The sequence below is a fragment of the Bos indicus x Bos taurus genome, chromosome 21 (genome assembly GCF_003369695.1).
Source record: "Bos indicus x Bos taurus breed Angus x Brahman F1 hybrid chromosome 21, Bos_hybrid_MaternalHap_v2.0, whole genome shotgun sequence".
In the NCBI taxonomy this organism is placed as follows: domain Eukaryota; kingdom Metazoa; phylum Chordata; class Mammalia; order Artiodactyla; family Bovidae; genus Bos; species Bos indicus x Bos taurus.
The window spans coordinates 58942713-58956425 of NC_040096.1; the positions used below are offsets into that span (position 1 = coordinate 58942713).

At 53.4% G+C, this 13713-nt stretch overlaps 1 protein-coding gene across 2 annotated transcripts; it reads right to left on the reverse strand.

Moving 5' to 3' along the window:
- Positions 1-660: 660 nt before the first annotated feature.
- SERPINA1 (serpin family A member 1) lies at positions 661-12557 on the reverse strand. Of its 2 annotated transcripts, none has more exons than XM_027521093.1 (5): positions 12272-12557; positions 4020-4663; positions 2892-3162; positions 1753-1900; positions 661-937 (listed from the first exon to the last, which is right to left on the reverse strand). In XM_027521093.1, the coding sequence occupies exons 2-5, from the start codon at positions 4657-4659 to the stop codon at positions 746-748; spliced, it is 1251 nt and encodes a 416-aa protein (XP_027376894.1). In that variant the 5' UTR covers positions 4660-4663; positions 12272-12557; the 3' UTR covers positions 661-745. The 2 variants fall into 2 exon arrangements, with proteins under 2 accessions (XP_027376894.1, XP_027376893.1); XM_027521092.1 differs by lacking the exon at positions 12272-12557 and adding an exon at positions 10006-10107.
- Positions 12558-13713: the final 1156 nt, after the last annotated feature.

The window sequence follows — 13713 nt, forward strand, 5'->3', positions numbered from 1 at the left end:
GGAGATGAGACCTGCCTCTAGGAATGGCATGTTTGAGGGTCCTGGCGCAGAGATGGAGTGACAAGGACAGAAATATGTGTTCCCAGTCCAGCCTCATGGGAAAGGGCCCCTGCAAACACCAACCAGAGCCTTTGGCAGGAGAGACCTGTGAGCGGTCAGTGTCCAAGCCTGGCTCAGGTGACGATGTGGGACAAGGAGAGGACCCGATTCCTATCTCTGCTGCTGGAGACGCTGCAGCCCAGTGTCCCCGTGTGAGCTGAAGGCTCTGGAAGCAGTGGCAGCCTGCAGCTGAGGAGCTCTAAGTGGGGGCCACAGTGAGACCAGTGGGGATGGGGCTGAGCAGGAGGACCCGGTGGACGCTGGATGGAGGTGGGGGCCATGGGCTGGATTCCGAGCCTGTGGGGTTTCCCCCTGGGGACCCCAGAGGAGACCGGAAAGCCTGGAGCTTTTCCGTAGTGACTGGGGGAGAGGCAGGAAGCTGTGGGATTCAGCCGACCTTTCAGCCTGGCCGAGCACGGGGTTGGGCAGCGTAAATGCTAAGGCATCTTAATGCAGTGGACACATGAAGGAGGGCCATGGCCCAGATTCCACACACATCCTGGGGATGCAAAGAAAGACTCAGATGCAAGAGGACGAAGGGTTGACACGCCACACGCAAGCTCGGGCTAGGTCAGTCATCCTTTAATGCCATGGAGGGAGTGGGGGGACCTGGCCTGGGAGGGGAAGGCTGAACTCCGAGAGGCAGTTAGGCTTGGGTGGGATTCACCACCTTTCCCACGAAGAGGGGAGATTTGGTGTTTCTGTCGTAGAGGATGCAGAGGAAGGGTCTGTTGAACTCGACGTCTGGGGGAAGGGACATGGGGATGGCTTCCAGAAACGTGGACCCGACAGCTTCTGTCCCTTTCTCATCGATGGTCAGTGCAGCCTTGTGGAGAGCCTGGAAGGCGGGAGAGCAACGAGGTCACATGGGACTGGAGACAGGCCCCCACCCAGGCCTGGGAGCCAGGCAGGGAGGAGCGCCTCGCCCAGGGTGGGGCACCCTCTGGCCTCTCTCCTCGCCTCCTGTCTTTCCCCATCGCTGTCTACCTGGCCCTGCAGGGGACACACGAGGGATGCTCGCAAGGCCTCTGTCTGATCCACAAGGGTACCCCAGCCTCTTCCTCCCCAGCCTTCCTGGGAAACAACCCATCACCTCAGGGGAGAGATTTTCCTGCCTTCTGTTTCCTTGGCTCCCCTCTTTTTTGTGGAACCAGATACTAAGCTCCTTGGGGAGCAGGACTTTGAGGGGAGCTTTCATGTGCCTTGTCCCCACCCAAGTACTCCGTTCACAAACACTGAACCGCAGTTGTTTTCTTGGGCACCTGTAATTCCCCTGAATAAACGGCATCTTTGGTTGAAATCACTGACTCGGTGATTCGCCAGTAGTTCCCGGAGTCTCAGATGCAGGGGCCAAAAGGTCTTGGCAATCCCCGAGCCTAAGTCTCTCTCTGTAAGTAGGGGGTTATAGGGGCCCAAAAAAGGGAAGTCCCTGGACAAGGATGAGACGGAGAGTAAGTGCCACAACTTCCAAGCACGTGAGGCCACCTCCTCCCCTCTGTCAGCTGACCACACTGCCGTCGTTGTGGAGCGATGGCATTCCTCAGGGGCCTTGGTCTGCTGGCGTGCCTGCATCCCTCTGCCCCTTCCTCAGCCTCGCCCCAGAGCTGTGGCCCCGCATGCATTCTGACCTACAGACGTCAGGGACACACTCACCTTGGACACCTTCAGAGGCTGTTCCTTGGTGATCCCTGAGAGGTCAGCCCTATCGCTGAAGACCTCGGTGATGCCCACATCGCCCAGGACACTTTTTAGATCGTACGTTTCAGAAATGGACAGTTTGGGCAAATGTAAATTGGCAGAACTGTAGTGAAAAAAAAAAAGTCACAGAGTTGAAAGAGCTTCCTTTTCCGGTTGTTCTTTCCAGTTGGTGCCCTCTCCCCCTGCTCTCACACTTTGGTTTATTCCACTTTTAGTTCCTCTATGCCCAGGGTCAGAGGATATTAGAATCAGGGCCATCCTCTTGTCCTGCAGAGCCTCTCAAGGGCCACCTCCTCTGAGAAGGCCTCCTGGAGATCTGGGGTGTCTTCTGGAAGGACTGTACTCACTACTTCCCTGTAGGGTTTCATCACACCCGCTAGACTGGGACTCCCCCAGGGCCAGGATCCCAGGGGACTGTGGGGTGTGGTGGTAGGTCCTGAGTGACGTCTGTAGAGGGCGTGAGGAGTACTTTTCTGTATTTTCATCTTTGTTTTATGTTATACATGATAAAATTGCTCATCCGGGCCTGGGCATATCTACAAACACAGAGACAGGTACTGATATGGAGTGCATGATGGGGACCTGGTCGAACCACACTCATCTAATGACAGAGGAATCAGAACCAGCCTCAAACAGGTGCTGGAGTTTCCTGCTCTGGGCGTTGGCTTTTTCAGCATTATCTTGGATAATGCTCCAAGCATTATCCTCCCCTCCCCCGCCCCCATCCTGCCGTGGACTTTTTAGCCTGTAATCCACACTCTATCCTGTAATCTACATTCAACTGCCACCTTTGCCAAAAAGTCCATCCTCTTCTTTCTGGGTTTGCCAACAACATGAATTTGACATTGCTTTCCCTGTGCACCAGGAACGGGCAGTTTCCAGGCTGGGGAGGACGTCCTCAAGGACAGGACTTTCACTCCTCACCCCTGGGCACCAGCCCTCCCATGGAGTCTGCCTGGTACCACGTGCATGCATTCTGGCCTCTGTTGGAAGCAGACACACAGCGGTCATGGCCGTGGTCGGTGGGTCTATCCCCCCACCCTCTGACTGAACCAGATGTGGCAGCTCCCGGGTCGGTCTGTCTGGGAGATCACCTTGCATATTTCTTTTCCAGGAACTTGGCGAGGAGTTCGTTGTTGAGCTTGTCCTCCAGCTGCTGCAGTTTCCCCAGGTCGGGCAGGATGAAGCAGGCGGTGACGTTGCCCACGTAGTCCAACAGCAGCACCCAGCTGGCGAGCTTGTCGCAGTAGTGGAGGTCAAACATGCCCAGGCGGTTCATCATGGGCACCTTCACAGTGGTTTGCTCGTCCACATGGAAGTCCCTCTCTGTGGTGTGCTTCATCTCGAAGGGCTTCTCCCATTTTCCTGGAGAGAAGAGATAGCGGACATCAGCCAAGGGTGGGAGAAGGTTTAGTAACAGTGGGGAAATAAAGGAGCCCTGAGCCTCCTGGTGAGGTACTTCTCTCTGAGCCTCAGGTTTGCGTGTGTGCTTGTGTCCGACGCTTTGCGACCCCATGGACTGTAGCTCACCAGGCTCCTCTGTCCATGGGATTTCCCAGGCAAGAATACTAGAGGGGTTTGCCATTTCCTACTTCAAGGGAGCTTCCTGACCCAGGGATCAAACCCGCATCTCCTGTGCTTCTGCATTGGCAGGTGGATTCTTTACCCCTGAGCCACCTGGGAAGCCCCAAACCTCAGTTTTACCATCTGTAAAATGGGTCTAAAGTGAACCAGCAGTCTACAGAAAAGACTTTGGGGGAGAATAATGCAAGGCTGGTATAGGATCCAGAATTTCAATTTCGTGGAGTCTCATGTGGTAGAGGAAGAATTTAAATCTTGGTCTTCCTGACTCCAAAGGTGTCACTACTTTCTCTGCACTGCAGTTGTCAGAAGTGTGGTTCGGGATTTGTTTTTCTGACTCTATTTTGGGAGGCACTGCATATCATACACCTCTCCAAGGTAGGAATTTGCAATGCATGTTAGGACATTTAGGGCTCTGAAAAGTCCTGCAGAGATGAAGGTACTTTGTTTAATCCATAATTCCCTAACCCTATTTGATTACAGGAAGTTTTAGTGGTCATGTGTGGAAAATTGAATAACACATGCAGAGATGCACAGCTATATCCCATTCTGTGCTGCCAGGAAAGTTAAGAACTGAGTGTTTGAGAATATTTTGGGGGTATTTCTGTGTGAAAAAGCTCAGACTGGTTACGCAACCTTACCTTTAAAGGAAATGTAATTCACCAGAGCAAAAACTGTGTTTGGGTCAAGAACCTTTACCAACTCCACAATTTTTCCATGGCTTCCCTTCTCTACATAATCGTTGATCTTCTTCTTGGCCTCCTCAGCATCCCTGAAGTTGATGGAGAAGGCTTCGGAGTGATACAGGTTCTTGACATCCTCCAAAAACGTATCCACTAGCTTTGCACTCTCATTGATGAACAGACCATTGCCAGTGGTCAGTTGCAGCTGGTGGTTTGGCTGGTTCAGGGTGTGGAGAAGATGCTGAAAGCCTTTGTGGATCTCAGCCTCTGCGAGCTCAGTGAGGTTGAAACCCAGGCCCTTCAGGATCTCAGTGTGAGTGTTGCCCTTGGCTCCCAGGGAGAGCATCGCAAAGGCTGAAGCGATGCTCACGGGGGAGAAGAAGATGTTGCTGGTGTTGGACTGATGAGCCAAATGGTGGTATATGCTGAAGGCAAAGTTGGCCAGGTTGGGGGCAATCTTGTGGCACGCTGCTTCCTGGTGGGATGTATCATCTGTCTCTTGGACAGCGTGTCCTTGGAGAACTCCAGCCAGGGAGATGGGGGCCAGGCAGCACAGGGCTGCCAGCAGCAGAAGGCCCCGCGTGATGGAGAGTGCCATTATCCTGCAAGAGAGAAGGGTACCATGCCTGGATCAGACCATACAGTGAGTCCCTTGGCCACTGACTGATGCCAGGTCAAAGCAACCAGTTTATCGAGGATCTATATGACTAACATTCTTCTATGTCAGCGTCACTGAAAGACTCAGAACAATGGCAGGGACTTGATGGTGCTTATTGCATGCCAAATTCCATCCTAAGCTCTTTACTGTCTTATCTCACCATGCTCTGGTAACAGGCCTCTGACCTAGGTCATGCGACACCCCTGGGCTTACAGATGAGACCAGGCTCCTAGAGGTTAAGTCACTTGTCCAAGGTTTCAGGACAGACAAGTAGCAGAATCAGAATCACACTCCCAGGTCATCTGGGTCTGGAGTCCACGCTCTCGATGGCCCCACTAATATCCATAATGACCCCAAGGTGTAAGTGCCGCTGCCCTTATTTTGGGAAGAGGAAACTGAGGGACAGGAAGTGGACAATGACCCAGGAGGTGGGCGGAATTGGACTCAGGGATGATTGGATCAGGAACAGCCCTAGGAGGACTTCCACTGAAATCTGTTACCTAATGGACAGAGAGGTGACAGCCCAGAGTGGGAGGGATCTTGCTTCAGTGACACACAGAAGAGCTGTAAGGAAACCCAGCTGGGGCGGGGGGCGGTACCCCAACACACAGTGAACCTCAGCCCCTAGTGGATGTTCCTGAGCTGGAGGGCTGCCCTCACAGTGAGTCTGTGGCCTCAGTCACAGGACTGTGCTGACGGTCAGCTTTGCCACCCACCCTGCTTGCCTCTGTCCCAGCTCTGCTCAACATACTTGTGGGTGCTGAAGGTCCTGGCTCCTCCAGCCAAGTGGAATTTGTCTCTGTGTGGGTGGGGGGCGGCGGGGGGGGTGGGTAAGAGTTTGAAAAGCATCTTTTCGTTTTCAGACAGACCTGGCTTCTAATCTAGGTCTCTGTCACCACCAGCTATGTGACCTTGGATGAGTTGCTTAGTCTCTCTGGTCCTCACTTTGTCACAGGTAGAAAGTCAGATTTGGGGGATCTTTGAAAGTAAGATCTTCACTAAGTCTAGACTCCACACCTTACGTTGAAAGCACCTAAGAGAGAAGATGGCCTTGAAGGAGAGCCTGGTAGATGGGCAAGCAGAAGCCCTCAGAAGATGACGAGAGGAAGATGAGCTCCATGGCTGGTCGGAGGAGACAGCAGAGAATGGCAAGGCCTGTGGGTGGCCCAGCAAGGTCAGGCTCCATCTAGTGATCATTAAAGTCAGCGTCTCCTGCAGCAACACAGGACCAGCTCTGCCCCACAGAGCTCCCTCCACTCCACACAGACCCCTGCCTTGGGCCACCACGCCGAGGTCTCCTAAGTACCACCTGCTCTCTTCCCAGATAAGGGAACTGAGTTCCAAGCAGAGGAGAGGGTGTGCCTGCAGCCACAGAGCTGGCTATTGGTATTAGTCACATAACTAAAACATCATTTTAATAAAATACAAAGACAAAGGAGCTCTTGAACTTGGCATATGGAAAAAGTTGGAAACAAGGAATGCTGGGTTTTACTTACCCCCTTGGACTTAAAGTTTCTTTCCAATAAACAACAAGATGAAGTCCAAAACTGGTTTCTTTCCATTACCTTTTTTTTTTTTTTTCTGGACTTCAGGCCTCTAAATAACCCAAATAGAGACCACAGATTATGTAAGACCTGTTTATATTTTTCGTAAACTAGCCAGTGGTTTTAGAGCTGAAGATGATGCTGAGATTAATTCTGTATATTTCCATCGCCCTTGCACTTCTCGCTACCTCCCCACCGGATTTTGGTGTGGTCCTTCACGGTTGATGGAAATTCCCCATCTTGGTGAGGCTCAGAGATGATGAGGGATTTGAACTCTGCACGGTGGGGACACTACATATGCCAACTGGCCTCAGAGCCAGAGGCTGTGGCTTCTCGTGCACACAGGGCCACCTCTGTCCACTTGGCCTTAGGTAAGCATTTACTTGTTTTGGGGCCTCACTCTGCCCAGCTGTATAGACTGAGGTTAAGGGGGACCTAAATGAGGTCCCTGTGTACCAATGCTGGAATTTTAATTAGAGGGGTATCTGGGTTTGGTGGAACAAGATGGACTGAAACTTCCCATGGGGTTACAGGGTGAGGTGCCCTCCTGCCAAGAGGGATGTTGACCTTAAGAAGGTAACAAGGCTGGCATGTGGCTGAGGGGAAGAGGGGCTACAGCTGGGGTGAGCACCTCCCTGCCCCCACCCCATCCTTCTGCCTGGGGGTTACATCACCTCCTTTGGCTTCCTCGTCTTATAGTAAATGGTCTGAGGCCAGGAAGGGGTCAGAGCCTTGCCAAGGCCATGCAGTGAATCAGGGATAAAGCTGGCTGGAGCAGGGCTTGGTTTCCCCACCTCTCGAACTATAGACGGGACAGTGTGTCTCCAGGTCAATTCAGTGAGTGTCAGAATTAGGTCCTGAACACTGTGACATCAGTCTTGAGACTCTGTTGGCTTCCTTTTGCCTCCCAGTCTGTTCCTTAGAACTTCGGGGGCCCAAGACCTCTCTCTCCTCTCCCTTTTATCCAAGGAAGTCCCTTCCCCCTAATCCCCAAATCCTAGTGCTGGGGAGCTGACCAGAGATGAGAGAGGAAACGGCGAAGTGCCCAGAGGTACAGGGACCAAACTTCAAATCAGCAGAATGAAGATGTCACAATGACACTTCCGGAGTCTGGGGTAGGTCGGGGACAATGAATCAGCTGTCCCTTTGCCTAATCTCATGCCATTTCTTTCCCCCAGGACATAAAACGGTGATCAAGAGCGACCCAGTGGGGTCTAGGAAAGTGACTGTGACCTAAGGTAAAGCCCAGGGTGACTCAGCCCTGCCACTTACAGGTAAGTGGCCTTGGGCAAGTGATTGTACTTCTTCGAGCCTCGCCTTCCTGTAAGTGGAGAAAAGAATCTCTTGCAAGGCAGATGTGAAGAATGGATAAGGTGATGAGTGGGTGGGCATCTAGCAGGTGTGGAAGCCCTACCTGTGCACAGGGAGGGTTCAAGCTAGAGAGCTGGCAGATTTCTTCCAGGCCAGTTAGCCACACTGCTCAGGACCAGAGAGGGGAACCCTGCTCTGCACAGAATGGCCTCTGAGTTTAGAAAATGTTCAGTTCAATTCTCCAGGTCTTTATTCATTGACTATTAGCTGCCAGACCCTATTCTTAGCAAATGTCAGCGTGAGCATCCTCCTCCTCTTTTCACTTCGTGAATAGCAGGCATCCATGCACTGTCTCATCTTCCCTCAGAGCTTACCCTGAGAGGTGGGAGTTATTATTAGCCCCATTTTATAGATGGAGACAGCAAGGAGATCGAACGAGTCCATCCTAAAGGAAATCAGTCCTAAGTATTCATTGGAAGGACTGATGCTGAAGCTGAAGTTCCAATACTTTGGTCACCTGGTGCGGAGAACTGACTCACTGGGAAAGACCCTGATGCTGAAAGATTGAGGCTAGGAGGAGACAAGGGTGACAGAGGAGGAAATGGTTGGATGGCATCACCAACTCAATGGACATGAGTTTGAGCAAAGTCCAGGAGATGGTGAAAGACAGGGAAGCCTGGGGTGCTGCAGCCTACGGAATCCCAAAGAGTGGGACATGCCTGAGCCACTGAACAACAATATAGATGGAGAAATCAGGGGCTGTGGAAATTAAATAAATTACTGAAAATCACAGAACTGAACTGGCGGCTTACAGAACTAATTTTTTGTGTGTGCAGCATGTGGGATCTTAGTTCCCTGACCAGGAATCAAACCTGTGCTTCCTGCAGTGGAAGTGGGGAGTCTTAATCACTGAACCACCAGGGAAGTCTCTACAAGACCGAATTTAATCCTGGGTGTTTTGATTCCTGAATTTGGCATTTAGCCCTTCTCTGTATACAAAGCTGAAGGTAGAGGCCTCAGAACAGAAAACCTCAGAGGTGGCCTGGCTGAACAAAGAGAGGCAGCGTCACTTTGTGGCTAAGATTAGAGGCTATGAGGCCAGGACGCCCACGCTCAATTTGCTATCAGTTCTGTGACCTTGGACTAGTTACTCAACCTCTCTGAACCTCAGTTTCCCAGTGATGATACGGGTGTACTTCCCCTAAAAGACAATTATGCAAAAGAAATAGGTGCAAAGTGCCAAGAAATTCCTGGCACACTGTCAGTTCTCAGGAGGCATCAGTTGTTGTTGACACTGTGGCTCTTTCAGGATCCTCTAAAAGAGTCTGGTCGCCTTGGCCTGGGTCATTTTTGTACTCCATCTCCAAACACCAGTGATGGAAAAATCATATCCTTCCTAAAGTCCAGAGATCAAAGCTAGTGGGAGTGGGGTAGGGGCAGGAGGGCCAAGGTTATCTATGCTTTGCCCAAAAGGGCAGAGAGGATGAGCAACTGTCTAAGGTCACCCAGCATCAGAGGTGACTCAAAGCCAGACCAGGCTTCCCATTTCCCAGCTGGTGCCTGAGACCTGAAGGGATGATTGTGCAGTGGGCATGAGGGCAGAAGCAGGGATTCTGGAGGGGATTCAGCCTACGCTTGAATCCTAGATGGTGTAACTGGGAGCAAGGGATGAACCTCCCTGTCCCAGAAGTCTTCATCTGTAAAATGGGAACGCCACAGTAACTACCTCAGAGGATTGCCATGAGGCTTAAATAGAGGCTGCCTGTGCAGAGTGGGGGCTCAGGAATACAGCTCAAAGCCCACCCCCCAGGATAGTGCCCTCCTCAGCTCCCCATCTTCCGTGGCACACAAGGATGGCCAGGGGCCCGCTGTGCACAGGGGGGCCCACTTCTGTAACTCCAGGCTGAGACCTGGTGTGGTTCTGTTCTGGGCACTGCTGCAGAGAATCGAGGCATGATGAACAGCTGAAACTCAGAGCTTCTGGTCCGACCTGGCTTCCCTACCAGGTTGCTCTGTGAACCTGGGCTACTCACTGTCCCTCCCTGAGCCTTATCATTCTCATTTGTAGAAGCAAGAAAAGATACACACCCGAGCAAATGCAGAGGCGGCGAGACCTACAGAAGACCACCAACGGGAAAGATACAGGAGCTGTGCCAGCAGAAACATACATACTCCCTCCTAGGTCGCTGGATGCCAAAGCCAGCCCCCACCCCCTCACTTCCACTTCCGCTCGCAGAGGGCCACTTTAGTCACCGGGAGGAATTGGGGAGGCCCTGGACAGGCTTGGGGAGCAGGAAAGGACCCCTAGGGCTGCTGTTACTATGACAACAGGTGGCCCGGCTCCAGCCTGCTCCATCCTCCTTGCATCCCCAAGGCTTGCCCGGGGAGTGCAGGGTCCTGGAGGCCTCTGGCCAGTGGAAGGCATACTTACGATTCACTGTCCTAGGTCAGGGCTGGTGACTGAGGCCGAGGAGACAGAGCCCTGTCCTTCCCCGTATTTAAGCACTGGACCCAGAGGGGCGAAGGGGGAGGCTGCTGGTAAACATTAACCAAGGTCAGCCCAGTTATCAGAGGAACAAATAAGGACTAAGTCCATCAGCTGGACACTGAACTGCCTGCTCATGCCATCCATCAGTGCTCCTTCTGGGCGGCACGCAGCCCTGTGCACCATATCCCTGAGAGAGTCTTTGTGCCCAGCTCATAAACCGCAGCATCCTGCGTCCAAGCTGGGGTGGCACTGATGCTGACATTCTGGGGGACGGCATGCCTTTTGCTGGCCTTCAATCCACTGGGGAGCTCTCAGTTGCTGCTTAATCGGTAGCAAGAGCTACCATTTATGGAGCCACCTTGAAAGGCCCACTGCTGGGACTTCCCTGGTAGTCCAGTGGTTAAGAATCTGCCTGCCAGTGCAGGGGACGTGGGTTCGATCCCTGGTCAGGGGAGATTCCATATGCTGTGGGGCAACTAACCCCATACAGCAACTGCTGGAGCCTGTGCCCTAGAGCCTGTGACCCATAACCAGAGAAGCCACTGCAATGGGAAGGCCGTGCACAGCAACTAGAGTAGCCCCCTTGCCAGAACTAGAGGAAGCAGCAACAAAGATCCAGCGCAGCCCAAAAACAAATAAACAAACAAAAAGGCCCACTGCTGAAGATGCAAGGGGTAGAGCTCAGCTGGCAGATAGAGAAACTGGTCATCTACCTAAAGTCACCAAGCAGACACAAAACCTCTCTTGCCTTCCCTGGAAAGAAAATGGGTCCTGACTGCAGTTGACACAGCTACCTAAGGATGATAGGGTGGCGAGGGCACAGGCCCGGGGTCAGAGAGTAAATCTACAAAGAGTTGTGTGGCCTCAGGCAAGCTGGTCCATCTCTCTGAAACATGGGGTAGTTTCATTTGCATCCTAAGGCCTTGGAGGTCCCACTTCCAGCTCATTGTTAGGGATATGGAAATCACTTGCGTAAAGCACCGGGCATACACTAGGCTCTTGATTTTGATCTGCACAGCTCTCTGCTCACACCTGCTCACCAAGCTTCTCCAGGTAGGAGGAGGTGCAATTCCTGGCCAGCCTCAGGCCTGTTTCTGTTTCCGCTGGACCTGGCTTCCGGCCAGCTAACTCAATCCACAGGCTGCCTGAATTTTCCTGGGACCTGTGGCCCCATCCAGGAGCTACGGCAGGCTTTTGGGGGCACTGGTGGTGGCCAGGGTGGTAGTGTGGGATTGAGGCCAGTAGGGCCCTACTGGGGCGGTGCACAGTGTGATGCCAGCCGCCTTGGGCTTTTCAGTGGGTTAGAGTCCATTTAGAAGCCTAAGGCAGTTGGCATCGCGCTGTGTGCACCGCCCTACACTCCCTTGGCACACCATGTACACTCTGTATTTGTTGAGTCAGTGGACAAATGTGTCTTTGTCCACCCCTCATCCCCTGGCCCCAGCTATGGGACTGTGCCTGGTGAATAGCCTGTAGGTTCCTCTAGCACACAGGTTTAGACCAGGGAACCCAGCATCCCCACTCACTGGCTGTGACATCTCAGGGGAGTCATTTAAGCGCTTCATGCCTCAGTTTCCCCATCTGTAAAATAGGGATGTGACAGTTCGTACCTCGCTGGGCTGCTGCGAGGATTAAATGCAGCAGTCTCAGAGCTCAGAGCCCAGCATCGGGGGCACATGCTGAGCCCTGTGCCCGTGGATCTCCCTGGTGTGATTCTAGGTGGGTGGTCTAAGGATGAGGGGAGCGTTCCAGGAGCTTCCCTCCAGGCTTCCCTTACTGAGTCCTCTCAGTGTCCCTGTGAGGGGAGTGTGTACCACCCCCGACATAGGAGCAGAAACGAGCTCAGGGAGGGAGGTACTCTCCGCTCCCATCTCTCCGGACTCTCCGATTCTACAAGCTGGCTTCAGAACACTGACTCTTCCCCTGAGCTGGCTGAAGGGGTTTCTTACCCAGGGCTCTGCACCCACCCATAGCTTGAAGACCCAGGGTGTGATGAAACAAGGTCTGCCCTCCATACCTCCTGGACATTTGTTCCCCTCCCCGTGCCTCAGTTTCCCCATCTGTGAAATGGCCTCCCCCCACGCCTGGCTGCCCCTCTCAGCTCTCACACTGAGTGGGCGTCGGCAAGTGTCCAGGCTGTTGCCACACTTAGTGCTTCTCAGCCTGGTGGTCTGGGGCAGGTGGGAAGGTGCCCCCCCATCCCCCTTACCTTCAATGCCAGGTTCTTGTGGCAGAAGGAACTCCTCCTCCCCTGGGGCTCCTGGAGGCCGTGTATGCCCTGAGCGCGGTGCCCAGGCTCTGCCAGCGCAGGAGGAAGGAGCTTCTGGGTGGTTCAGGCAGCAGGTCTGGGAGGGGTGGGGACCCTGGGCAGGAAGCTGCCTTGCACAAAGCTGCCAGGAGCCAGGCAGATGCCAGAAAGCCCGTCCCAGCCCAGGCGGTAGTCCTGTGTGTCACCTGTTGCCCTGCTGTGTCTGGCTGTGTGACCCAGGATGAATCACCCAGTGCCTTTGAGCTTCTGTAAGCGGGCTGGTTGCACCTGGCAGAGCAGATTAAAGGGGATGACAGGTGTCTCCTTTGGGCCCAGAGCCGGGCATCAACGTCTTGGCAGGTTTCCAGGGCCACCTATGGAGGGAGGCGGCCTGAGCCACCTCTGAAATGCACACAGGGAGCCCCGCAGAGACTGAGATGGGCTGTGTTTAGGGGGGAGGGTGTGTCACAGACACTGGCTGCAGGAAGAAGGGATGTAAGACATCGGGGGGACTGGGGCACTTGGAGGAGGATTGAAGAAAGGGCGTGAGGCAGGGCCTGGAAGAAAGTGAGGGGCTCTGGGTTGGGACCTGTTCCTTTTGAGTCCAGGGCTCCATGCTCAGCCCTGCCTCGTCTCCCCATCCTCCCACTGCCCACTTCTCTAGTATTTCACACTGCAGAGAGCTCCTCTGGACGGGCATCCTGGGAATGAGGGGTGGGATGATGCGGGAAAATGGGCAAGCACAGAATGCCTGGGGTGGATCCACCCAGTGGCCATTCTCCAATCACAGATCAGAAGCCAAACTGGAGAAAGTCCACTAGGTTACTTCTGGAACTGTTGATTGTTGTATCCAGACTGATTCTCTGGGAATGAGTGTATCCTAGAAAGATGCTGTGGGATGGCTGCGAATCAGCAGTCTCTGGGGAGACCCTGTCCCCACCATAATCCTGCCTAGATATGGGAGAGGGATGGAAAGAAAGATGACATTGAAATGTGCAGTCTGCAGCAGGAAGGGAGTGAGGGGAGAAGTATAGATCAAGTAGATGAAGGACCAGAGGCCCTGCTTGGTCCAGAGTGATGGAGCACTTCAGGGATGCTACATCTGTTGGCAGTTTCCCAGAGAGTGTGGGACCTAGCCTACACTGACTGCCCCAGGCACACACACAGACACATCAATGTACCCCCGATACTCACTATGGGAGCCCCCTTCCAGTTACCGGCTCCCTTCTTCAGGGGGCACTGTGGCTCAGTGGCTCAGGCATGGGCTCGGGGGCTGAGCACCTGGATTTAAGCCTTTACTCCACCACTCTCTGATGAGATCTTAGCTAATTAACCTCTCTGCACCCCCATTTCCTCTTCTGTGAGTTGGGGAATAAGAATGACCACTGCTACCAGAACTGTGA

Excerpts from the sequence above, each read along its gene's own strand:
- SERPINA1 (XM_027521093.1), bottom strand. The coding sequence starts at position 4,659 with ATGGCACTCTCCATCACGCGGGGCCTTCTGCTGCTGGCAGCCCTGTGC. Across the intron at positions 3,163-4,019 it reads GAATTACATTTCCTTTAAAG|GAAAATGGGAGAAGCCCTTC; the intron begins GTAAGGTTGCGT and ends TCTTCTCTCCAG. Across the intron at positions 1,901-2,891 it reads CTGGAAAAGAAATATGCAAG|TTCTGCCAATTTACATTTGC; the intron begins GTGATCTCCCAG and ends TTTTCACTACAG.